This window comes from Aedes albopictus, chromosome 2 (assembly GCF_035046485.1).
Source record: "Aedes albopictus strain Foshan chromosome 2, AalbF5, whole genome shotgun sequence".
Lineage (NCBI taxonomy): Eukaryota > Metazoa > Arthropoda > Insecta > Diptera > Culicidae > Aedes > Aedes albopictus.
In genome coordinates this window covers 327,040,872-327,067,948 of record NC_085137.1, presented here as the reverse complement: position 1 = coordinate 327,067,948, position 27,077 = coordinate 327,040,872, and the positions used below count along the sequence as shown (strand labels likewise).

At 42.0% G+C, this 27,077-nt stretch overlaps 1 protein-coding gene across 31 annotated transcripts in view; it reads left to right on the top strand.

Annotated features, from left to right (window-relative positions):
- Positions 1 to 27,077, top strand: part of LOC109399478 (transient receptor potential cation channel trpm) — a 537,415-nt gene that overhangs the window by 480,908 nt on the left and 29,430 nt on the right. For 23 of the 31 annotated variants that reach the window (XM_062852478.1, XM_062852475.1, XM_062852470.1 and 20 more), the window contains 3 exons: positions 7,762 to 7,921; positions 17,992 to 18,128; positions 23,105 to 23,143. In XM_062852478.1, coding sequence (XP_062708462.1) covers positions 7,762 to 7,921; positions 17,992 to 18,128; positions 23,105 to 23,143 — 336 coding nt within the window. The remainder of the gene's footprint in view (positions 1 to 7,761; positions 7,922 to 17,991; positions 18,129 to 23,104; positions 23,144 to 27,077) is intronic. The other 8 variants (XM_062852473.1, XM_062852465.1, XM_062852471.1 and 5 more) reach the window with 1 other exon arrangement.

Here is a 27,077-nt window from a genome sequence, read left to right as displayed (position 1 = left end):
ACTCTTCCATCTCAATCGTTGTTAATTGAAAATCTTTGTACATATGGGTAAAGCTCAGCACATCCCATCATCGTCATGGGAGATTGATTGCCTACCACTATGAGGTATGTATGTTGCCATAGTCACCAGAGCTATAGGTTCTCAAAGTTTCATGGCAAAAGAAGGATGGGAATTACTGAAATGAAAGGACTACTCCATCTGAGGTAGGGAAACCTTTGCTTTTTCCACATTTTTTATCGCATTTTTAAAGGAGAACCAAATTTTCAACAAGCCAATTAACGATTTTTGCACCATTCTCGTACCCGATCAACTGAACTGGCGAGAAGTGAGGCATCACTATTCCATTCAAACTATGTCATAGTTTGGAACTTTATACGTAGTTGTAAAATTTCAGTGTTTGTAGATCCTCGCTCTAGATCTGGCTTGTTCGTCCGTCTGTCGGTTTGATACTGGATTCAGGCGAATCGATGAAATTTTAACCATTTACCTGATTACACACTTAAGAATTTGAAAATTAATCAAATTAGTCCTCCAGTTGCCACACGCTCAGAAAACCGTTCTGATAAACGTGAACAAACAAACGCAAATATAAGAACAAGCAAATATACACCGTGAACTGGAACTAGTTCCAGCTGTCAATATGGGCGTTCTAGAAACCGTGACATCTAGTTCACGGTGTACATTTCTTATTGTTGTTATGGTTGCTATGCATAGTTCCCGTTTGTTCCCATTGCCGTGACTGGGAGTGCACGTATATCGGAACGGATTTTTTTGCGTGCATGATTGCCCTCTTCTTTTCAAGTTATTCAAACAACGATCTATTAGCACTTCCACAGTTATTAACTTAGAGCATCCTCTGGCAATGACTATTTTGCATGTGTAGGTATATCGTGTTGCATGCACAGTATGTATCTATGCCCAAGGAAGTCTAAGAAATTTCATTTTCGAAAAGATCGAACCCGTCACCCCCAGCATGATCATGCTGGAAACCCACGCCTTTGCAGCTGTGGCTACATGGGTCCATTATCTAATCTATGCTCATCATATTTCTTTTTTTTATGACAATTTCTTCTGTTTCCAAACTTAAGAGGAACAGTTTCTAAGTTGTACTGGAAGAACTTTTAAAAATCCATGAAGATATTTCTGAAGAAATCCTCGGAGAAATTTCTAATGGAACCGTTAAAGTAATTAAAAAAAAATCCCTAAGGAATTTCTGAAAAAAAAACTTTGGATGAATTTCTGCAAATTCCTGTAGAAATCTTTGGAATGCTAAAGAATTCTCTGGACAGAGTTTTGGTGGAATCCCTGGATCTTAATAGATTTCTGTAGGCATTTCTGATTGGAATTTTTAAAGAAATCTCTAGTTGAATTCCTGTAGAAACCTCAGGATGAATTCTTGAATGAATTCCCGAATAAGTATTTGAACGAATCCAAAGAAAATTCCTGAAAAAGTAATAAAATATGTTTTAAAGTAAATCCCGAAGAAATTTTTAAAATTGAAGTTTAAAATTTTCAGAAACAAAACATCCTGGAGAATCCCTTAATAAAACTCCTGGAATTATCTGAAGGGATCTCTGGATGAAAATCTGAAGAAAACAAATGGATAAACCTAGACAAATATTCTAAATAAAATTTCTTGAAATAGGCAATCCTAGGGCATATTTCAGGAGAAAAGAATTCCTGAAAGCATCTGTGGAGAAATTCCTAGAGATATCCTTGGAGAAAATGCTGGTGGAATTTCTGAGAAATTACATGGAGCCTTAGGATCTCTATATAACCGCCATATAAGGATTTTTAGCTGGAATCACTAAGAAAAGTAATGCAAGATCCACTTGAGAAATCCCTTAAGGGGGAGTGGACCAGGTGTGATGGTTAGAACACTTGACCATCACGCTGAGGACCTGGGATCGAATCCCATTCCCGACAAACTCGCAAAATGTGAGTTCTTCCTTCGGAAGGGAAGTAAAGCGTGGGTCCCGAGATGAACTAGCCTAGGGCTAAAAATCTCGTTAATACAGATAAAAAAATCCCTAAAAAAGCTCCTTGAGACTTTCCTTCAGTATTCTCCAATGAAGTTTCTGGAGGGATTTTGCAGTGGAATTCCTGGAAAAATTTTTGATGAAATGCCAGAAAGAATCTTCGGGAAAATTTCTGCAAGAATCACTGAAAAAAAAATCTGAGCAATTTCCGAAGGATTCCCTGGAGGATTTCTAAAGGAATCCATGGAGAAATTTCTGAAGCAACCTGTGAAAGATTTTTTAAAAGAATACGGATGGATCTGCAAGAAGCTCTGGAATAAATGTCCGATATCAAAAAAAATCTGAATGAATCTTTGAATAGAAATCCTCGTTGGATAAATGTACGACTCGTGCTGAAGAGACAATCTGTTTGCCATTCGTTGCATTATTGTTATTTATGAAACAAGTTGAAAAATTTTGATTTCTTCAGATCGAGTCATACATTTATAAATATGACGAGTGCAGAATAAGTCGAGTTTTGCTAAACTCCATATTTTTGTAATAACTGAAAACAAGCACCCAGTTTGAAATTTTCTTGGCATATATGCGTTCATATGAGAAGCAGCAAGTGGTTGTTCAAGCGTATTACCGAAACTTTTTTATCGATCAAGTGGATGATTTGGTCCGACTTAAATACTGTCATAAGTTTTCAGCATTTCAGGCTCCCATCGTGCTCCATACAGTGCTATGATTCTTAAGATGTTTTGGAACGTCCATAAATTACGTCACACTTTGAGGAGGAAGGGGGGTTCAGCAAACTGTGACGACCCATACAAAAATTTCAAAGCTATCATACAAAAAGAGTGACATAGGGGGTAGGGGGGCTTGAAAATGGACAATTTTTGCGTGACGCCGGTTTGATTTCACATTGAAATCCATTTAAAAAAAACGAACAGGACGGCAGTGCTGTAGGTGGATGCCACTTGATGTTTAGATACCTACCTTACCGATCAGGCTACGGCCGGGGTGGCCTGTGCAGTACATAGTAGCCGTTTCCATTCCACTCGGTCCATGGCCATTTGTCTCCAGTTCCGCACTCTGCATAGGGTCCGCAGATCGTCCTCCACTTGGTCGACTCACCTAGCTCGCTGCGCTCCACGTGTTCTTGTACCGGTCGGATGACTCTCGAGAATCATTTTAGTCGGGTTGCTGTCCGACATCCTGATGACGTGACCCGCTCACCGTGGCCACCCGATTTTTGCGGTGTGGACGATGGTTGGTTCTTTCAGCAGCTGATGCAGTTCGTAGTATGAACCACGCCTTCTCCAAGTCCCGTCTCCCATCTGCACTCCGCCGTAGATGGTACGTAACACCTTCCGTTCGAAAACTACAAGGGCGCGTTGGTCCTCTGCTGAACGATTTCCTGCCACAATGCGCCTCTGAATTTCTCTGCTGGTGTCGTTGTCGGCGGTCACCAGTGAGCCCAAGTACACGAATTCTTCAACCGCCTCAATTTCATCACCGTCTATATGAATTTGGGGTGGCGGGCGTAGTGATTCCTCCCTGAAGCCCTTTGCCATCATGTACTTTGTATTCGACACATTAATGACTAATCCGATTCGCCTGGCTCCACTCTTTAGTCGGATGTACGTTTCCACCATCGTCTCAAATTTGCGAGCTATAATATCAATATCATCAACGAAACCAAGCAGCTGGGCGGACTTCGTGAAAATCATCCCGCTCGTGTTTATCCCCGCTCTCCTTATCACACCCTCTAATGCAATGTTGGACAGCAAGCACGAAAGTCCATCACCTTGCCGTAACCCTCTGCAAGATTCGAAGGGACTCGAGAGTGTCCCTGATACTCGAACTACGCACATCACTCGACCCATCGTCGTCTTGATCAATCGTATCAGTTTATCCGGGAATCCGTATTCGTGCATAATCTGCCATAGCAGTTCTGGATCGATTGTTTCATACGCCGATTTGAAGTAGATGAACAAGTGATATGTGGGCACGTTGCATTCGCGGCATTTCTGCAACACCTGGCGGATGGCGAACATCTGGTTCGTTGTAGCGCGTTCACCCATAAATCCAGCCTGATATTGCCCCACGAACTCTCTTGCAATCGGTGATAGACGGCGGCATAAAATTTGAGAAAGTATCTTGTATGCAGCGCTCAGTAGTGTGATCGCGCGATAGTTCCCGTAATCCAACTTGTCGCCCTCTTTGTAGATGGGACACACGATACCTTCCATCCATTCCTCCAGAAATACTTCCTCCTCCCAAATCTTGGTAATGACCCAGTGTAGTGCTCTTACCAGTACTTCTCCACCGTATTTTAGAAGCTCGCTGGGTTGCAAAACGGTGAGTCGATAAGGAGAGCGTCCAGCATAGCTCTGGTCCTCACATGTTCCTACCTCATGCTTCCACGGGTCAAGCGATGACAAAGACCGCCAGCTAAGAGTTGTGTGCTTAGCTGGTAGTGCAGCCTGGACACTGTTGTCCTTCTGACTTCAGCTAGATTGATGAGGTACGATCCGAGTGTCTGTTCACCAAGGAGGTGCGGCTCAAACAGTGTCTGTTCTGGCATCCAGCGGCTGAGTAAGAAACACTGCACCACGCCCAGCCAGATCCAGGTGGTAGCCCCATCAGCGTGATCGTCCCAGTGTTGGTTAGGACGCTAAACAGAACTGGCACGATGGCCCTCCGGCGAGACAGGAGTGTTGGCGTAGGCCCAATAAGCCACCCGTAAAAATCCCCATTGCGAATAACATAGGAGAGGTTTAGATGTTGCAATTTTTGGAGTGTCTGACTGGTAGGTACATATGAACGGATGGTAAAGGGCTCAGAAGGAGCAGGAAATCGTTTCAGTGGCTCCTTGTTGAGCAGTCGAAATCTAAATCATTCAGGTGTACCCACGGTCATGGAGCCGAACGTAGCCAAGGACTGGACAGATATCATTATACAACAAAAAGTGTTGCATAATATGCTTCATTATGCAACACAATTCTGTTGCGTAATGAAACAAGGAAAAGTATGCCATTATGCACATTACATTTAGATTCTGATATTCTAGCTCAGTACTGTTTTCACTGAGTTCAGTATTTTTACCATCTTTTCAATGAGTACTTAACAGCAGGTTTATTTCGGTACACTCGGTTATCAATATTAACTGTTCACAAGTAACGATATTTACTTCTCATCTGTTATCTTTGACAGTTGATTTGCTGAACTCGTTAAAGACATGGTTGGTAGAGTACAAATATGGCCGCCTTTCATTTTACTCGAATTTTCTCGAGCACAAATCTGGAGAACCATCAAGCAAATTCATCTGAATATGCTACTCGTTGTTTGCTTACTCGCAGTGAACACCGATTAGACGAATTTGTTTGATGTATCTCCTGAGTAAACGCGAGGCAAAATGCGATGAAAGCTGATGATCTTCATCCTAACTAATTTACATAGTACTCAGAAAAAGACAAGGAAAATTCTTAGCTCTTAGTGTGTACCACGTGGCGAAAACTAGCCTATTATAATTAAGAATTGCAAAAATAACTATTTTCATGCAGATATGAGATTGCAAAAACATTAGAAAACAACAAAGACCTAGAGGGTGGAAAATCCTCAGAGAAGATTATTATCTTACACGTACATTGCCGAGAATCGCCAGTTAGTTCTACCTGTCGATCTTTCTTCGGATGATCTCTTAGTTGCGCAAATAAAAATAGGTAAGTAGGGTAAAAATTTACTCCGCTTACGACTTCATCATTTTTCTCGTTTTACGTTTGCTGAAGGCAACCGTACCAAGGCAGCAGCTAAAAAATTGCTCTTCATCACCGTTCAATTCTCACTTTGCCAGATTCACTTGTTGAACCAACTTTCAATTCACAATCCACAAAAGCTCTGTGGGTCTCTTGAGTAGTGGTTGGGGCTATGGATCGCCAATCCAGAGACAGTGGGTTCGTTTCCCATTCCGGTCGGGAAAATTTTCTCGAGTCCATGGGCATAGTGTTTCGTTGTACTTACCCCACAATATACAAATTAATGCAATGACAGGCAAAGAAAGCCTTTCAGTTAATAACTGTGGAAGTGCTCAAAGAACATTATGTTGAAGCGAGGCAGGCTAAGTCCCAGTGGGGACGTACAGCCATAAAGAAGAAGAAGAAGAAGAAAAGCTCTGTGGTACTTCAAAGTTGGTTTTCACTGCTGCAGAATGCAGCAAAAACTGTTCTGGAATTAATCAAATCCTCCTCCAAATGTTGAACGTAATTTATGAACGTTTCAATTGAATTCATGTTGTGCCCGAAGTAGACATGACGGAAACAGAATTCGAGGGAAAAACATCCAATCTTAGTACACTCAATTTTGTTTTTACGCTATGGATGCGCTCGCGAAAAAAAAAGTTCGTGTAAAAAAAAAGTTCGCGTAACTTCGAGAAGTTGCGCAAAAAACATCCAAACAAATTTTTTTACACGAAGTACCCTCTGAAAATGACCAAAATCGCGCAAAAAAGTCGCGTATTTTCGTGAAAATCGTAAAAATTGTGCAAAATAAAATCGCGTAACAAAAAGTCGTGTAAAAATAGATTTGAGTGTATTCTAATGAAATTGTAGTTCTTTTACAATATGTTTTACATTATATGAAACTTAATTTATAAATTTGTAATTGATACCAAATAGGTCTTGAGTAGGGACAATGGAAATTCGCGAAATTGGTCTATGGGCGCGAAATTTGAGAAATTCCGTGAAATTTGGTGAAATTGTTAAAATACCCTACAAATTTCCATCAGTTACAAATATGTCAGCATAACTTTGGACAGTGTGAAGTTATTGTCCCATAATGAAAAGACTTGTACCCGGCAATGCAAAACCGACAATCTTTTCCTACTTCTGGGCATATCGTCCCAACTGGGACAAAGCTTGAACCTCAGCTTAGCGGTCTGTGAGCACTATCAGTTATTGACTGAGAGCTTCCACTGCCAATGACCATTTTACATGTGTATAGGATAAAAACACTAGACTTCGCCCCCCCCCTTAAATTCTGCTCCAATCTTCGCCACTTCATACATTAAAAATGGAATTCTTATGGAGGGGGCGAAGACTAGAGCAATGGCGAAGTCTAGTGCTTTTACCCTATCGTGTGGCAGGCACGAAGATGCTCTATGCCCAAGTAAGTCAAAGAAATTTCCTTTACGAAAAGTGGCCGACTGAATATCGAACCCGTCACCCTCAGCATGGTCATGCTGAATACCCGTGCGTTTACCGCATCGGTTATATGGTCTACAATGATGACCTACTTTGAATAATCAGCATTCAACTGATTCGGTAAAATATTCAATTATAAATTATTGGCCTCGGAGCTAACAAGTTTACAGATACAATTTAAAATAATAAAATCGAAACCAAAACTACTATTATGCATGCTACAATTCATACCCAAATTAATAATGTTCGATAAAACTCGTCATAATCCTATTAGAGCCAAATAGTGCAATCATCGATTTGTTCCATCCTCCAGCTGAGGGCCGTTGAAAGCGTACATGTCGACTCGACACAAGTTTCCTCCTCCAATTAAACCAGCACCGTTGTAGGTAAGTACCCATCTCCGGTGAAACTATCTCGAATTAAAAACTTTTGCAATATCACCTGCTCGTCCACGGCTGTTGCTGCAACATGGTACCTAGTCCTACATAGCTCTACACTAGTCAGAAACATCGCATCGTTCGAAAGCACCACTAATAGAAACACGTTCACTTGCGCTTCTCTCTATCTCTCCCTCTCGTCGCCGGTCCAATTCACAGGTGTCACAAAGCAAGTCGGTGATGCTCTGCTGCTCGAAGGACAGCAACGATCCGGACGGGTTGTCAGCATCGGGATCGCCCCGTGGGGCATCGTCGAACGGAACCACGAACTGCTCGGACACAACCGGGACGTTCCCTGCCATAGTATAAGCTCACCGCGGTAAGTTTTCCATTTCACTTGATTTTGAATGTTGGGATGGGTGGGCGTGGGATGCTCTCGTGCCGGGTGGAGAATTTAATTTGTTACACGGCAAAGAATTTTTTGTTGCGGTTATCTTACCCGCAAAGTGTAAATAATTTAAATTAAGTCGGACCAGAAAATGGGCACTCCAGCGAATGCAGAAGGTTGTTGCGACGATTGGATGATTATTTAGTACGCTCCATAGTATACCTCCAAACAAAAGTTGGAATCCTTGTTCATGTTCATTTTAACTAAAAGTAATTCTTTCACTATTAAAGCTTAAAGGTTTTAATAAATGACCTTAAGGTAAGGTTCTTCAAAAGAAAAATGCTTATCATGCCTAGCTAAGAAAACGGCAGCAACAGAAGTCAACAACCAAAGAGAAAATGTCACATCACGTAGCCAGACACTATACTTTCAAAGAGGTAGACAAAACTGGAAGTCTAACAGTACTTCCAGAAACATTCCAAGAATTGCGCGGAATAATCATGAGATATTTCCTGGAATTTTCTCAGGAGTTACTTCGGATTTTTTTCCAGATATTCCCTCATGAATTCTTCTGAGGCTTTAGAGATTTCGTAGGAACTTGTTGCAAACATTCCTCCAGGATTTTTCGCAGCAGTCTTCCGGTAACTCATGTTTCTTACTGCAATGCTTGGATGGAATTCCTCCAGTTATTATTTTGTTAGTTCCTCCATCAGATCATTGAAAATTTTAGGGATATCATTGGAGAATTGCGAATTTCTTCTTACAGCCTTCCTTCGCGATATACTTCAAGGCAGGGATGGGAACACTCACTTGGAAACAGTTACACTCACTTGCTATTTTCTCAACTTAGAGGCAAGCTATCAAAAAACAGTGTATGAAGGACTTTTATTTTGTAGTTTTGTCTAAAGCTTTGTCGAACAAAGTAAGGGTCGTACAGGCATATCAAAGTCGTGAGAGTGCTATGAAAGCGACTCTCCAAGAGGTGAGTGCAATTGACATTCACCTCGTGGAGAGTTGCCTTCATAGCTTTTTTACTTTGCAAAGCTTTGTTTGGAAAACTTTTAGATAAAACTACATGGTAAAAGTTCTCCGTACACAGTTTTTTGATAGCGTGCCTCAGGGCTAAGCAATACCAAGCGAGTGTAACTTTTTCCAAGTGAGTGTTCCCATCCCTGATTCAAGGTTCGGTAGTTATTTCAGGGATTTTTTGGGAAGTACCTTATGCTTTCGTTGGAGAAGACTTTGCTCAGAGATTCTTCAGAGAGCTTCTTTATGGTGAAACATCGAGAAATCCAATTGCATTTTTTCATACAAACTTCGGAGGCACAAATCAGACGAACGAAGCATCGAACCAAGCCGCACTTGTTTATCCTGGCTTTGCTCGATTGAAAAAACAGGCAGCTTTTCCAAATCGAGCGCATTTGTTTACGATTTTTTTAAGATTGGTGCTCTAGAAAACGTGAGTAGGGGTCCAAGTCGGCCATTGTGGCAGCCATATTTGTATCCTCTGAGGTTTCCCCTTAACCCTCTAATACCCAACCCCGCCTTTAGACGGGGTATAGTTTGAGCATTTTTGTAATTTTTGTTTCGTGGGCAATCAAAATGTTTATATTTTTGGCTGATATTTAGGACTATTCTGTACATCTCAAAATGGTTTTTGGTGTCTTTTGAAGCGTATTTACATTTTTTTTAAATCATTGAAAAATTCATGTTTTAGTCACCTTTCAGAAATCATTGATTATTTTGTATTGAATGGCTACAATTAACATATTTTAAATTTTTCCCATATCATTCTATCATAGTGAAATAGTTTAAGGGAGTCGAATACACTCTTAAATTATTTTCCATAAAATTACACGGAAAATAAAATTTTCCATAAAAAAAATAAAAATTTCAATATTTCAACAATAATCGAAAAATCTCAAAATGTTTTAGTCTCAAAAAATCCGTATCCCAAATAGGCTTCCAGGAAAAATATAAAAGTGTAGAGATGTTCAAAAATAAAAATTAGAAAAATCAAAAACCGAAATTCACAAAATCGAGAATTAAAAAGAATCATCTTCCAAAACAAGCTTAAATCGATTTTAGACGACGAAAAATGATATTTAGATCAAAATCAAAAATTTGGGTATTAGAGGGTTAAGGATTGTAATGTTCATCCAGTGATTCCTTGGGGTACTCTCCGAGTGATTCCATCGGGAATTTCTTCAGAGAAACTTTGGAGAATGTCACTAGTGATTCTTTGGGACTTTTCCAAAAGATTAATTAAACAATGCTTTCGGAGATGATGACAGAGATTAATTTAGAAATTTAAACGGAAATGTGTTCAGCTATTTCAATGAGTATACTTTTTGGAACTTCTCAGCGATTTGTTGGATAATAATCAGGAGTACATCCAAATAATTTATCAATAATTCTGCCATGATAGATTCTTCCATGGATTCTTCAGGGAATTCCTCTTAGAATTGTTTCGGGTGTTCATTCAGATATTCCATCAAAATTATCTTCAGATATTCCAAACGTAAAATCCTCCAATGCCCAAAATATTCATCTGTCCAGGGATCTCTTTCGGATTTTCTCCAGGCACTCTTTTGAAAATCCCTTCGGAAAATTATTGGTCGTTCCTTCGTCAATTTATTAATAGATTTCATCAAGAATCAAACCAGAGATTCAATCAGGAATGTCTTCGGCGAGTTTTTGAAGGATTCCTTCAAGAATTAGCTTTTGAATTCCCACTGGGACTTTTCTGGGGGAATTTCTGCTGGTTCTTTTTGGGTAATCTTCTAAAAGGTTTGGTCGGAGAATTCCTTCAAATGTTACATCCTTAGTTGATTCATGGATTTGATCATATTGAACTTCAGATTTTCAAATTGAACACAGGTATTTACTCCGTGTGAGTGTGAATTAACCTTCTTAGCAGCACCACTCCCAACGATTCTATGTTCAAACATAATTCCCCTAAAAACGAAACGGTTGGCACGGTTGTCCCCGTTTCTTCCTTCTTTCAATTCAAAAAAGTTTGTCCATCATGTTATTCATAAGTGGATAACCTGAATGCCTTAAGTTTTTGAATTATCTTCCAACCCATTAGTCTGCACGGTGGGCCTGGCCGTTTTAATATTTGTGTCACATCATCTCTGATATGCTGCATATATTAATGCTGACAAGAAAATATCGGAAGAAATTTTGATATTTCCAGGATGCTTTTCAATACTGGCTGTGCAAGCACTAGATTAGATTAAATTAGATTAGATTAGATGAACAGAGGTATTTACTCCGTGTCCTGGCCCTAAAGCCTAGGCTTAAGCGCCTTTACTCGCTCTCTGATAATAAACTTACACGTTATGGTCCCATGACCCCTCATGGCCCATCTTTAGAATATAAATTTGTTTTACGATTATGAAACTTATACGAGTGATTTTTCGAGGGATTTTTCGGAAATCCCTCCAGAGATTCCTTGTAAAAAAACCTCTACGGATGTTTAAAAAAAAATTCCAAAAATAAACTTTGCCAGGGATTTTTTTTCAGTTTTTTTTAAGTCTCGCCAGGGATCTGTTCCGGAATGACTATACTGATCCTTTGGAAATTTCTCAATGGATTTTTTTTGGAGAAATCTTCCAAGCATTCCTACAGAATTTTCTCCGCTGACCCTTGGGAATTCCTACAATGATGCTTTAACCCTCCTGATGCATTACGTTGACAACAGCTAGCTAACGTAGTGTACGATATGGGTAAAAAATGACTCTAATTATCAAGGAGTGTTAAGGAACTCCTTCACCATTTTTTCCGAAATGTTTTTACAGATGCTCTAGCTCTAAGAATTTATAATCTTTCATAGATTCTTTGGCATTTCTTCCAGGGATTCCTTCCAGAATACCTCTACGGATACTTTAGGATTTTCTCAGAGAACTCCTCCTACGCGAAATCTTCCAGGGATACCTTCATGAATTTCTCCGCGAATGCTTTTGGAATCCCTCCATCAATTCTTCCAAAGATTGCTTTTGAAATTGCTCCAGGGAACCCGGCAGAAAATTTTCACAGCTTTCTTCGGAAATTTCTTTGCAGATCCAGGGATTCGTTCAAAAATTCCTTTGGGAATTTCTTCAAAAAAATCTTCCAGGAAACCCATCGAAATCTCTCCGTGGATTCACCAGCGATTTTTTTCAGTGATTCTTTTGGGAGTTTCTCCCGTGATTCCTTCAGGAATGCCAATACGTGTGCTTTAGGAAATTCTCCGAAGATCCCTTTGGGCAATCATCCAGGAATTCCATCACGAGTTACTTCGTGGATCCTTTAGGAATCCCTCCTGCGATTTGTTCAGAGATTTTTTTGTGAATTTATCAAAGATTGCTTCAGGATATCCGTCGATCTTTTGTAAATTCTTCCTGTATTTTTTCTAGGAATTCCTTTGGGAATTTCTCCTGGGATACCTTTAGGAAATCTGGGATGAGGAAAACCTGTCTACGGCTGAAAATCCCTGAATAACAAAAAGAAAAAAAAAATGCTTCCTAGATATTTTTCAATATCAATGCGTTCCTGAAAGAATTTCTGCACAAATCTCTGCGCAGGTATAAATTAAGAAATTCTGTGTCATTCAACTCCTTCTGCTTCCACGTTAATAACATCACGTCGACAGTATTGATGTCGTAGTTCGGCTGATAATTTTCCTGCATCAGATGCTGTTACCGTGGTCATTTCGTGACAGAAAGCAGTTCAGAACACAGTTAACACGATGCAAGAAGCAAAGGTATTTGTGCATTTGGCTACCAACTGTATTCCAAATATTCTCCTGTTTGTCAAAGTGAAAACAGCTGGCATACGCTACTTGATCCCAACGAAGATGAATCGACCAGCATGTGACAGTTACGATTTCCATTTGCTGAGTGATTTCGTTGCTGAGTGTCGATACAAATTGCAAGTTGATGCAGTATCTATATACTGACAGCTTTAGGTCATCCATAAAGAGGCTAATTCTTGTGCTCCTTCTCCCCTTGTTTTGAATAATAGCTTAGATAATTAAAACATAGATATGCAACTTAGGGAAGAAGCTGGCAACAAAACAGCAGCGCCTAACTAGCAGCAACGGCAAAAGGACTGTTTGCAGTTCAGAAGGAATTTTTCGGCCTATCTTGATGCATGTGTAATTCCTTGCCTGAATCGCCCAAGAAACCGATTTTCTTCGATCACAGTACGCAGTTGTGAAGAAATGACAATTCAAATGGCAGTCACCGTGGAAAGTTTCTGCCAGGAATTGGTCAAGAAGTTTCTTGAGCGATTCCTTTCGAACACAAAACTGGGCTAAATGGGTGAACCAATGTTCATCTAGTGTCCATGCGCATTTCCCCACTGAAAAAAAAAAACACTCAAACAGAACATAGCATGCCAACAACTGTCAACCGCAAATGCATTTTTTGTTTCATGTGGTTGCAACAGAATCACACCGTTCTTATGGGGAAATGGTGAGATTCCACGTTGTGATGGATGGTCGCGGTCGGTATACCAAATGCCGAGCCGTTCGTATACCTGTCGTGGATGGCTGAGAGATGGACCAACGATAGGGAGAGCGTGTGGATTTCTGGCTCGAGAAGTGAAAGGTCATCCTCGTGGTCATCTGACCGAAAGTTATAGAGTTGATCGGACTTGAGCCAACTCGCCATGCTCAAAGGAATAAAACTCACCCCAAGTTCCTCGGAAAGGCCGCCCGTGTGAGTTTAATTGGAAAATACCTGTTGTGAAAACCGAACGTTGTTGCGGGTTCTATTCCGGAGGTGCCAATAGCTGTTCTCTTTTCAATGCAATCCCACCAAACTTTAAAAAAATCGATTTGACCGTGAAGATTCCATCGAATTAGGTTTCCAAGGTGTACCAGAATGTAGAACCACCCAGAGTTGGCTATAGGGAACGCGTAATGTTGCTGTAAGCCCTGGAGGTGCTGTCCAACCCAAAATAATCGCGATTATTCGATGAAGAAAATAAGTGGAATTCTGCTCGGACCAATAGAAAATGTAGAAATTAAATACGATACGCTTTAAGCCAATTGGGTGGACAAGGTGTCGGTCAGTAATTAACAGCACGGATCCCTAGGAGCTGGCTGTTCCGGTGATCCTTCTGAAAATCCTAGTTCTGAAGCGCGTAGGTACTGCCGGTTCGTCTTGGGTTAGTCTCATTTGCTGGTCGTTTGTTTTCACTGTGCCTTACGACACTCACTCTGACCCCCACTTACAATCACAAACGCCGTGCTTAACCCTCTTTGTGCATTAGGGTCATTTTTTATGGACCTCGTACACTACGTCAACGAGCTCTTCGCAACGTGTTAGGAAGGTTAAGGCTCAAGCATTCGCCATCATTTTCCTGAAATTAAAAATCAGGTTTTTCGCTAGAAATCAAAACAATGCCGATGAAAATATATTTACTGTGTCCCATTCCTAATGTGGAATACAGTGAATACAATTTCAAAGCGAAATTGTTGGATTTAAACGAATAAACTGCTTTCAAATATTTGATGATGACGATGATTTCAATGACAAATTATTCCACGTTAAAACAGAATTGAACAACCCTCGTTCTAGGTAGTATCAACAACATCCAAAAGCAGCGATCGTTTCTTCTTGTAACACACGATGGAGCACAAAGCTCTGACTGCTTGATTTTTTGTTCTAAGTCTCTCATTGCCTTGTTGTTGTGCTACGCAATATTACTTTACCCGACTGGATAACAATCATGTATAGCAGTGAGTGACATACTTTCTGCACCGGTAATTACATACATACATTTATTTGTTCAACATCATTAGGGCAAGACATAATCAACAATAGTAGGCCACAATACTCGGCTTGTGACTGTCGCTCTCCATCCTCGGTCGCGCCCAATGCTCGTCAAGTCACGCTCCACCTGGTCCGCCCATCGTGCTCTCTGCGCTCCACGCCTTCTTGTGCCAACCGGATCAGTTGCAAACACCAGCTTTGCAGGGTTGTTGTCCGGCATTCTTGCAACATGCCCTGCCCACCGTATCCTTCCGGCTTTGGCCACCTTCTGGATGCTGGGTTCGCCGTAAAGTGCAGCGAGCTCGTAGTTCATTCTTCTCCGCCACACACCGTTCTCCTGCACACCACCAAAGATCGTCCATAGCACTCCATAGTCCATAGTCGCTCGAAAACTCCGAGGCTTGTAGGTCCTCCTCGAGCATGGTCCATGTCTCGTGCCCGTAGAGGCTCACCGGTCTTATTAGCGTTTTGTACATGGTGCATTTGGTGCGTGGGTGAATCTTTTTCGACCACAGTTTCTTCTGGAGCCCGTAGTAGGCCCGACTTCCGCTGATGATGCGCCTCCGAATTTCACGGCTCACGTTGTTGTCAGCCGTCAGTAAGGATCCGAGATAAACGAATTCCTCCACCACCTCGAAAGTATCCCCGTCTATCGTAACATTACTACCCAGACGGATCCGGTCGTGTTCGGTTCCGCCTACCAGCATGTACTTTGTTTTTGAGGCATTAACCACCAGTCCGACCTTTGCTGCTTCGCGTTTCAGGCGGGTGTACAGCTCTGCCACCGTTCCAAATGTTCTAGCGATAATGTCCATGTCGTCCGCAAAGCACACAAATTGACCGGATTTTGTGAAAATCGTTCCCCGGCTGTTGAGCCTGGCTCGTCGCATCACACCTTCCAGGGCGATGTTGAAGAGTAGGCATGAGAGTCCGTCACCTTGTCGCAGTCCCCGGCGAGATTCGAATGAACTGGATAGTTCACCCGAAACCCTTACGCAGTTTTGCACACCGTCCATCGTTGCTTTAATCAGTCTAGTCAGCTTCCCAGGAAAGCCGTTTTCGTCCATGATTCTCCATAGCAGGGTTGAAAAAATCTCATTCAATTGAATGAATTTCTGCTGAACTGAATGCTTTTGACATTCATTTTCAGCTCCGCTGTGAGATACTTGAAAGTGAACGCAGAAAAATTCGCCGGTTTGAAGTCGATGAACAGGTGATGCGTTGGGACCTGGTATTCACGGCATTTCTGGAGGATTTGCCTTACGGTAAAGATCTGGTCCGTTGTCGACCGGCCTTCGATGAAGCCAGCCTGATAACTTCTCACGAACTCATTCGTTTTTTGTGACAGACGACAGAACATGATCTGGGATAGCACTTTGTAGGCAGCATTCAAAATAGTGATCGCCCTGAAGTTCTCACATTCCAAATGGTCGCCTTTCTTGTGAATGGGGCAGACTACCCCTTCCTTCCACTTCTCCGATAGCTGTTCGGTTTCCCAGATCCTGACTATCAGCCGATGCAGACAGGTGGCCAACTTTTCTGGCCCATCTTGATGAGTTCAGCTGCGATACCATCCTTACCAGCTGCTTTGTTGGTTTTGAGCTGCTGCAGCATTACCGCCCTCGCTGCGTTCTTCTCCTCCGAAACCGTTCTACACTCTTCGTCGAACCATTCGTTTCGTCGCTTCCTTTTCACGTACCCGATGGTGCTCTCGGCTGCGTCGTTGATGGCTGCTTTCACTGTACTCCAGCAGTCCTCTACAGGGGCCTCATCGAGCTCGCCCTCGTCTGGCAATGCGGCTTCGAGATTCTGCGCGTATGCTGAGGCGACATCCAATTTCTTCAGTCGCTCTAGGTTGTACCGTGGCGGTCGCCGGTACCGTACATTGTTGATGACGGAGAGTTTTGGGCGCAGTTCGACCATCACCAGATAGTGGTCGGAGTCGATGTTGGCGCCACGATAGGTCCTGACGTCGATAATGTCGGAGAAGTGCCGTTCGTCAATCAGAATGTGGTCGATTTGAGATTCCGTCTGCTGTGGTGATCTCCAGGTGTAACGATAAGGGAGGCTCTGTTGGAAAAAGGTGTGCGTATGGCCATATTTTTGGAGGCGGCGAAATCAATGAGTCGTGGGCGCTGAACTTACCAATCGTCGGTCTGAATTCCTCCCCCTGGCCTACCTGAGCGTTCAAATCTCCTATGATGATCTTGACGTCGTGGTTTGGGCAGCGATCGTACTCGCGTTCGAGCTGCACGTAAAATGCGTCCTTGTCATCATCAGTGCTTCCGGAGTGTGGGCTGTGCACGTTTATTATGCTGAAGTTGAAGAATTGGCCATTGATCCTCAACCTGCACATTCTTTCGTCGATCGGCCACCAATCGATCACGAGCTTCTGCATGTCACCCATCACTATGAAAGCTGTTCCCAGCTCGCGTGTGTTGCCGCAGCTCTGGTAGATGGTATGATTACCTCTAAACGTTCGCACCATGGATCCTGTCCAACAAACCTCCTGCAGCGCTACGATGCCGAACCCGCGGTCCTTCAGTAGATCGGCGAGTATGCGGGTGCTCCCAATGAAGTTAAGAGATCGGCAGTTCCACGTACCGAGTTCCCAATCGCAAGTCCTTTTTGTTCGCTGGGGTCGTTGCCGTTGGTCTCGGTTCGTATTATTCTGTTGCTGATTTTCCGCTACAATGGTTTTTTACGGCTGGCTCGTAGGGCCTGACACCAACCCCCTACTTTCCGGAGGACCATAGTGCACAGTTGAGCTTAGAGTCCTTCCCTGGCACTCGGACGTAGATCAGCCGCCCCTAACATGGGGATCAGACACTGTTGTTAGCCGGTCCTCCTGGAGAACAGACGCTCACCCTTCCCTGTCAGCCTACGACCAAAATTCCCACCAGGGTAGGTTACCCGATCTTCCCTAAGGTTGCTCATAGTTTCCGGCCGGTACCGCGTGGAGGTAGGGATAAGAGTTGCTGGGCAGATGCTAGTGGATCACAATGGGATCTGAATTGCGCAGCATACCCAGACTTTACTGCACCGGTAATGTTTCTGTAAAATTTACCCGTATTTCTATCAGTGCCTACAAAAAATGTATCATTTATATTCCTAAAAATAATTGCAGCCGTTTTGCAACAAACTTATGGTATTATTTTATAAAAAGAAACGTTATTTGTGATGTAGAAAAAAAAAATATGACACTCTAGTTTTGTGTATTTTATGGGCTTATGAAATGACCTATTATCACAATCAACTCAACTTTTCTCACCGAATCTTTTCCGTGTCACATTCCAGCTCAAAATTGGCTGTGTTAAACAATCGTCACGCTTACTTCCTGCTGGTGGACAACGGCAGCCAGGGGCGGTACGGAGCGGAACTGATCCTGCGGCGGAAGCTGGAGAAATACATATCGAACCAAAAGTTGCAACCCTGTAAGTATTTTGTCGACCTAAGTTCAGTCGGTTGGTATGGTGCCTACGTGTGAAAGATAGTTGAATTGAATATTGTAGGTGTATAGCACGCACTCATATCTCATCGTACAGCTTGGAAAAGGTCGGAAAAGCAATTTATGAACTCGAAAGAAGCTTAGCGAAATGAAACGCTCACGTTCGCTGCTAGTAGGTATTCCTCGCAATGACTTGTTGCATTCGTGAGGTGATATCAACCGAACGCGTGGGTACTTGGTTCACGTAATCCATTCCTTAGCGATGTGTCGATGGGAATACGGAACGGGTTCAGCACTTTCAGATGATTTTGCATTAACCTCGGAGGAAAATCCACTTTTCCAGCTAGCGAGAAATAAATGTGTGTGTGCCATAAGCGATGAGTAACATTCTTTCACGAGTCTCAGCGATATAAACTATGTGTGTGGAATCCGGGGAAAACTGAGTTTACGCTTTCTAGTCAGTGAAATAAATAAATAAACTCATAAATCATAATTACAGCTACAGAAGCTGGAGTTTACGTTGTTACCATCATGGCCTTAAACTATTTTCACACACCATGACTTCAGTCATGATGTATTTATTATTTCCTGCCCAGTGGAAACTCGTTTACTAATCACTGAAGTGCACATAAATCAATCAGCTCGTAATTAGAACAGCAAATATGAAACAAAACGGATATGCTTGTTGCATCGTTGATACATTTATGAACAGGAAATTGTACTGACTTTTTATCCTGATGCATTTCACCCAGATAAAAATCAATGACTCAGTATTGTAAACAGATCAATGTGATTGATTTTTATATTGATTCAAGCTTGGAATTGTTCGATGATTTGAACTTGTGATGGAAGCATTCATCCGTAATATGAAATCAAACAGAACCCCGGAGGCTGACCACATATCATAGAATATTTTTTGGATTTTTTATGGTGTACACTACCGTTAAGAAAATCTTCTAGGAATATCTCAATTACCGTAATCCGGGGTAACATTGATCAGAATTTTCGATCTTTCTTGAATAATTCTCTTGTTAAAGCAAATGTTACATGTTTTATATTTTTAAAAGAAGTACTGGCCCTCTGAGTTTGTGTTAAGCTACTCGAAAAAGTATTGTAAAACTTTAAAACATGTTTAAAAGGGTTTTTAAATCTAATTTTTGATTGTGTTGATTTGGGGTAACATTGATCATGTCAGTGATCAATGCTCATTTGTGTTGAAAATACCCTTACTTACTAAATTCGGGGTCGCTGATTTCGAATATGTTGTCTAAATTCTTACAAATAATGTACTTTTTAAGTTATTTTAGGATTAAAATCCTCTAAACCACGAATAACGCCTAAAGGTAGGCAATAGCTTAAGGAATTGATAGTCGACTTTTAATAAATCGTAAATTTTACTGAAAAACAGGATTTTCATAAAAGTTTCGTTTATTAAATCCAACTCTAGGATATCATATTGAAGTAATACAGTGATTTCGAACCTCATATTATATCTAGTATTCACGCCAAGCATGAATGTTTGACAGTGTATCTCATTGCGTTACGAAACACAGTTATGGAAAAATCGATTTATTTTAATGTTCATGAAATTCAATTTTCATAAATTGCATGTCATTTAAAAGCTAAATAATAGCAGATTACGATATGCCATTCCATAGTAGAAACTGATTCAATGTATAATGCTTGTTTGAACATTTCATGAGGTGGGTCAAGCCGATCAATGTTACCCCGCTGATCAATGATACCCCGGATTACGGTATATTTTAAACTCTAGCGGCTAAATGGCATACAACTTCACGTTCTTAACCAGTGTACCATCTAAAAAGGCTCTTCAAGAGCTAACGAGACTATTAGCAGTCGCACCATCAATAAATCACATATCGTGTCATTAGCAGCCGTTTGAAACGGGGTTCGATAGGGTTTTCATCATCGACAGTACAAGAGCACACTAAATATCTTTATCGGCAGCGTTGCAGCATCCAGAGCCATGGGGATGAAAGCTATTTAGCATGGTTGATCTCACAGAGGAAGGATTCAGCGTTCCATCGTTTCTCATTATGGGCAAGTCTGATAGCAGCTTGCAGCTTATGGGCGTTCCAGAGTTCCTAGTTGGCTGACGCTCAAGATATTAAGCATATTTTCACATGAGCATAGCGAATTGCTTTCTTTCCTTTTACTTTCTTGTTTCCTTGTACTCGGAGAAGCATATTGCTTAAGCTATTGAGCCACATTTTTTCCGCTCATGCGGACACCATGCCATGTTGATGGGCAGCGGATTTTCCGGATTGCTGGTAAAGCTTCCATTGAACGGTTGTTTATTGCCAGAGCAACTGTTCTGGAACGATTCTGAATAGCAGCTCATGTAGCATGTCTAAATGATTATTATGGTAACATAGGTTATAGAAATGATTTTCATATTCTCAAAGAGTATCGATACATAAAAGCTGTTAGTGTATCATGCAACAGCATAAATATTTTATGATGAATATTCTCCGTACACTAAATAAAGTCAGTAGTTATATTTAAGGCGAAACTGGAAGCATTTCCCATTTTTATTGGTTTTAGATTTTTCATTAAATCACGAAGCAATATTTTCAAAATCGGTTTTCGTACACATGTAGCGAATGGATCACGGTATCTCCTGATTTTTTTTTTTGTGGTAGAAAATGTTTTTCTTTTTTTCAGAAACAATTTTTTGTGAAATTTTGTTCAAAAATGGTTTCCGCAAAAACGAAAAAGATTGTTTGTAATTGCGTTGCGTTTTCCCCTACTTTTCACTCGCGGGTACAATGATAAAACGGCCTACTTTTCTTCACTAAAACAAAAGTGCCGAAAAGTACTACTTTTCGGCACTCTTAAATGTGCTGAAAAGTAGCACTTTTCGGCACCTTTGTCAGAACTCATTTTTCGATAACTTACGCGGCTACTGTAGACGCAGCTACTGCTTCTACGTTCTCTGAGCAGCTCGGATTCGAATTAGGACCTTTCAGGATCTGATTAAGACTGCAGCAGATCAGGCGTAGAAACAGCAGCAGAAACTACTTTTCCTCTTGCCCATGCTGCGGTATGACGACGGGAGCTTGCAAATTTCTGACACCTGCCCTATCATAGCCTACCTGATCGAACAAAAGCAGCACGCTGACGCGCATGAATGGTGGCACGTGGTTGCTCTTGATAGATGTTCGTATAGCAAGAAAAGATTATAATGATGGGTATTTTTTGCAATTACAAAAACTAAAAAGTGAGGAAATGCTTCCAGTTTCGCCTTAAGATTATTAAATTTTGCCTTGTGTGTCTGTGATATCTAATCTAATAATCTAATCTAGTGCTGGCACAGCCAGTATTGAAAAGCATCCTGGAAATATCAAAATTTCTTCCGATATTTTCTTGTCAGCATTAATATTTGCAGCATATCAGAGATGATCTGACACAAATATTAAAACGGCCAGGCCCACCGTGCAGACTAATGGGTTGGAAGATAATTCAAAAACTTAGGGCAATCAGGTTATCCACTTATGAATAACATGATTCACAAAACTTTTTGAATTGAATGAAGGAAGAAACGGGGACAACCGTACCAACCGTTTCGTTTTTAGGGAAATTGTGTTTGAACATAGAATCGTTGGGAGTGGTGCTGCTAAGAAGGTTAATGCACACTCCGTTATAGTTGGCGTCTTCTCCTGGGTTGGGGCACAGGCATTTCTCCATGTGTCCTGGCTTCAAAGCCTAGGCTTAAGCGCCATTACTCGCTCTCTGAAACGAAACAAAAGTAAAACGATCCCTTCCCCAAATGTATAGAAATATAAGCCCATATAGTAAGCGCAACAAAAATAGGAAATCGACACAAATATGTCATTCTACCAAAAATATTTGAATGATAATTTCAGAAAGAATATGAACTTAGGTTGGATCTGGATATTATCGCCACCATGAAACATATTTTAGCAAGCTTTCACAATACAACAACAGCATAAAACGAACTCACCAAATCAGGTATGAATCCTCCTATTGCTCCATTGCTAGTCGTACACCAAACGATATACTGTCACGTCCGGCAGAGAACAACATTGAGATGAACTGGGCATAGAAGTCTCTACCAGCCGAACCAGTTTCTCAACAATAACACTGCCCCTCATTTACACGTGAGCACTACTCGTTGATTAAAAAAAAAGAGTGTTTCCACCAAAATCAGTCAACCGACAGATTGTCTAGAAGTGTGCCGGAGTCTTCCCCGGAGAAGTCAGAGTTGAAACACAAAACACACGAATGCATTTTCTCACTTTGCATGCAATTGATCTGCAACGCTCCAAACATAGATATGCACCAACATCATCAACAGCAGCAGGAGTTATAGCGCGCACGCATACACACTTTCACAACTTGACCAGCAGAGTGAAACACCTCAAATTTCCAACAAAGGACCACCATCGAACCCAGAAAGATTAAACATGCACTTTTTCGACCCCATTCCGGTCAATGTAATTGCAACTGCACTAAAGAAAGAACCACACGTCCCTCACACCACTTGCACCGGGTTCAAATGCTCAGGAAACACTTTTTGCTATTTTCTTTCTTCTGTCCGCCGTTTCGTGAAGTCCAGGAAACATACTGTTTAAACTAAAACTCCAGGAAGTTAAAATACATTCCAATATTAGCTCAAATAATCATAAATCAAAAACTCGCGGAAACGAAAAAAAAATGACAGCGAAAAAAATTTACATCCGCACGCGTTCGCGGACTGCTGCCTTGCCTTGTGTGTCTGTGATATGGCATGAAATGTCCATCTTATTAAGTAATTTTCAACTAACAACTCACAAGGGATTTATTACAACGTGTTGCCCATGCTTATGACCAATGCTGTGTAGAAGCTTCCAGAAGCAACAGAAACCTAATGCGATCTCAAAATTTTGTCTCCCATTTCTTTTGCCTATCGAATATTTGTAAACACTTTCATGCCACCAGATAAGGCACTCTCGGTTCTAATGAACTTCCATTACAAAGGTAAATATTTCAATGGTGGTTGCGACTGAATGTGCTGTAGACGTATCTAGGGGTTGCATTGGAACGAATTTTCCAAACGATTGACTCTTTGGTGATGTGGAACGGCATGATTCCTGCTATCACCCGTTGTGATATGATTCGTGATTGTGTTGTTACCTAGATGTAAATATTATGTACATATGTTGTTGGACTCCTTGTACAACTGACTGACATGACTGGATGTATTGTTGTGCTTCTGACTCTGTATTCCTTGTTGGGTCACTATCGTTATTCTACCACTCATCCTGTACGTCTATCTTTTAGAATTCTATCCTTAAGTACGTGCGAGGATGGTATATAAATGACGATATGAGGTGTTGAAATGTTGTATCAATTCAAAATATGTTGTTCAAGATATGATGTTCATTATTTTTATCAGAATGGTTAAATACACGCTAACGCCGCTCAGCACTAAAGTGCATAATTTCCAGACTACACCAAAAATGTGTAACCCTTGCACATTTACAAAATCAGCTCCAGTGTCCGCAAAATTGTTAAAATCGCAAAAATTTTTGTACGCCAATCTAGGTAGGATTACTAGTGACCTTGGAAAACAAAAAAAAAATCAACATTTCGCATCTAGAAGAGTGTACGAGCTATTTTTTGAGAATGTGTAACTGCTACACATTTTTGTGTGGTCTGGAAATTATGCACTTATGAGTAGGTCTTACACATTTTAGTGCAGAGCAGTTTTAGCGTGTACTGGTCCGTTATTTACACGTTGTCTTCAAAAATGTTTTAGGTTGTTGTCGGAGAGCATCCGAACGCAGTAGTGCTCGATCTTCCTTTCCTTGTTCCTTTCCAGTTATTCAGTTTTCCTCCTACCACGCCTAGCCCGTATACTTCCCTAATCATTCGTCAACGGTTGAACTTATACTATATTACACTTATATACTATACTCATTTATTTAGACTAAGCACTACATTTATTCTTAATTTCATTTTCATTTATTTAGTATTATATCAAATTCAGAATAAAACTGAATCAACAATATTTCTCCATAATACACGGTTCGTGGCTGCCGCTCTCCATCCTCGGTCGCGCCCGATGCTCGCCAAGTCACGCTCCACCTGGCCCGCCCATCGTGCTCTCTGGCTCCACGCCTTCTTGTGCCAACCGGATCAGTTGCAAACACCAGCTTTGCAGGGTTGTTAGCACGCGTCGCTCGAAAACTCCGAGTGCTTGCAGGTCCTCTTCGAGCATGGTCCATGCCTCGTGCCCGTAGAGGATTACCGGTCTTATTAGCGTTTTATGCATGGTGCATTTGGTGCGTGGGTGAATCTTTTTCGATCGCAGTTTCTTCTGGAGCCCGTAGTAGGCCCGACTTCCGCTGATGATGTGCCTGCGAATTTCACGGCTCACGTTGTTGTCAGCTGTCAGTAAGGATCCGAGGTAGACGAATTCCTCCACCACCTCGAAAGTATCCCCGTCTATCGTAACATTACTACCCATACGGATCCGGTCGTTTTCGGTTCCGCCTACCAGCATGTACTTTGTTTTTGAGGCATTCACCACCAGTCCGACCTTTGCTGCTTCGCGTTTCAGGCGAGTGTAAAGCTCTGCCACCGTTCCAAATGTTCTGGCAATAATGTCCATGTCGTCCGCAAAGCACACAAATTGTCCGGATTTTGTGAAAATCGTTCCCCGGCTGTTGAGCCCGGCTCGTCGCATCACACCTTCCAGAGCGATGTTGAAGAGTAGGCATGAGAGTCCATCACCTTGTCGCAGTCCCCGGCGAGATTCGAATGAACTAGATAGTTCACCCGAAAACCTTACGCCCTGAAGTTCTCACATTCCAAATGGTCGCCTTTCTTGTGAATTGGGCAGATTACCCCTTCCTTCCACTCCTCCGGTAGCTGTTCGGTTTCCCAGATCCTGACTATCAGCCGATGCAGACAGGTGGCCAACTTTCCTGGGCCCATCTTGATGAGTTCAGCTGCAATACCATCCCTACCAGTTGCTTTGTTGGTTTTGAGCTGGTGAATGGCATCCTTAACTTCCCTCAGCGTGGGAGTTGGCTCATTTCCGTCCTCCGCTGCACTGGCGTCGTCGTTTCCTCCGTAGCCGTGGGCTCCCGTGCCTACGTTCTCCACGCCGTTCAGGTGCTGATCGAAGTGCTGTTTCCACCTTTCGATCACCTCCCGTCCGTCCGTCAAAAGGCCTCCGTCTTTATCCCTGCATATTTCGGCTCGCGGCACGAAGCCGTTGCGGGATGCGTTGAGCTTCTGATAGAACTTCCGTGTTTCTTGGGAACGACACAGCAGTTCCATTTCTTCACACTCCGCTTCTTCCAGGAGGCGCTTTTTCTCCCGAAATAGGCGGGTCTGCTGTTTCCGCTTCTGATTATAACGTTCCAGGTTCTGTCGAGTCCCTTGCTGCAGCATTAGCGCCCGCGCTGCATTCTTCTCCTCCAAAACCGTTATACACTCTTCGTCGAACCATGCGTTCCGTCGATTCCGTTCCACGTACCCGATGGTGCTCTCGGCTGCGTCGTTGATGGCTGCTTTCACTGTACTCCAGCAGTCCTCTAGAGAGGCCTCATCCAGCTCGCCCTCGTCTGGCAACGCGGCCTCGAGATTCTGCTCTGCGCGTATGCTGAGGCGACATCCGGTTGCTTCAGTCGCTCTATGTTGTACCGTGGCGGTCGCCGGTATCGTACATTGTTGATGACGGAGAGTTTTGGGCGCAGTTTGACCATCACCAGATAGTGGTCGGAGTCGATGTTGGCGCCACGATAGGTTCTGACGTCGATAATGTCGGAGAAGTGCCGTCCGTCTATCAGAACGTGGTCGATTTGAGATTCCGTCTGCTGTGGTGATCTCCAGGTGTAACGATAAGGGAGGCTGTGTTGGAAAAAGGTGCTACGTATGGCCATATTTTTGGAGGCGGCAAAATCAATGAGTCGTAGGCCGTTTTCGTTCGTCTGCTGGTGGGCGCTGAACTTACCAATCGTCGGTCTGAATTCCTCCTCCTGGCCTACCTGAGCGTTCAAATCACCTATGATGATCTTGACGTCGTGGCTTGGGCAGCGATCGTACTCGCGTTCGAGCTTCTAAACATTTAATAAATACATCTAGAGAGTAGATGATCTAGACCAGTGATCACCAAAATGCGGCCCGCAGGCCGCACGAGGCACCAAGTTCTCTATCTTGCCGTAGAATTTCTTGCAATGTTCCTTATGGAGGTCGATCTACTCCCAAAATAACCTAGAATAACGTGTTGAATGTTTCACAAATGAATCTAGGAAGTGCAATACAAATAGTTGAAAAAATAGACATGAGGATCACTGATCTAGACCAATTGTATAACACTATGTCAAAATACGTGGCGCTTATTCTACATAGATATTCTTTTATTAAATTTATAAAAAAGACACATGTTTTATGTTACTAAATAAAGTAATAGAAAAAAAAAAGGCGGGCAAGAGTTCGCTCCTTGTGACTAACCGCGATGACTGTTTAATCGTATAATCTTCTCGTGAAGGAACTCTTGAATGACTCATAAAAGGATCTTCTGGAGAAATCCCAGAAAAAAACACCTGAAGGAATCTCAGGAGAAGGAAGAAAAATTCCTCCCAAAATTCCCAGAAGGAACTAATTTTGGAATCCATGATGGAACTGATTAATCTATGAAAAAAAAATCCTGCAGGTAGCTCGGATACAACTCTGGAAGGAATCCTAAAAGACACCTCTGGAAGAATCCCAGAAGCAGCTTCTGGGGAAATATCAAAAGGAGAAACCCAAAAAAAAACCGAATCACAAAAGAAAGTCCCAGGAAGTTCCCAGGTATTCGATCCAAACTTCCTCCAGGAGATTCTTCTGGGACCTCTCCAGGAATTCTTTTCATATTATCATTTATTATCAGGACCCTTTTGGGACCCGTCTAGTGATTCCG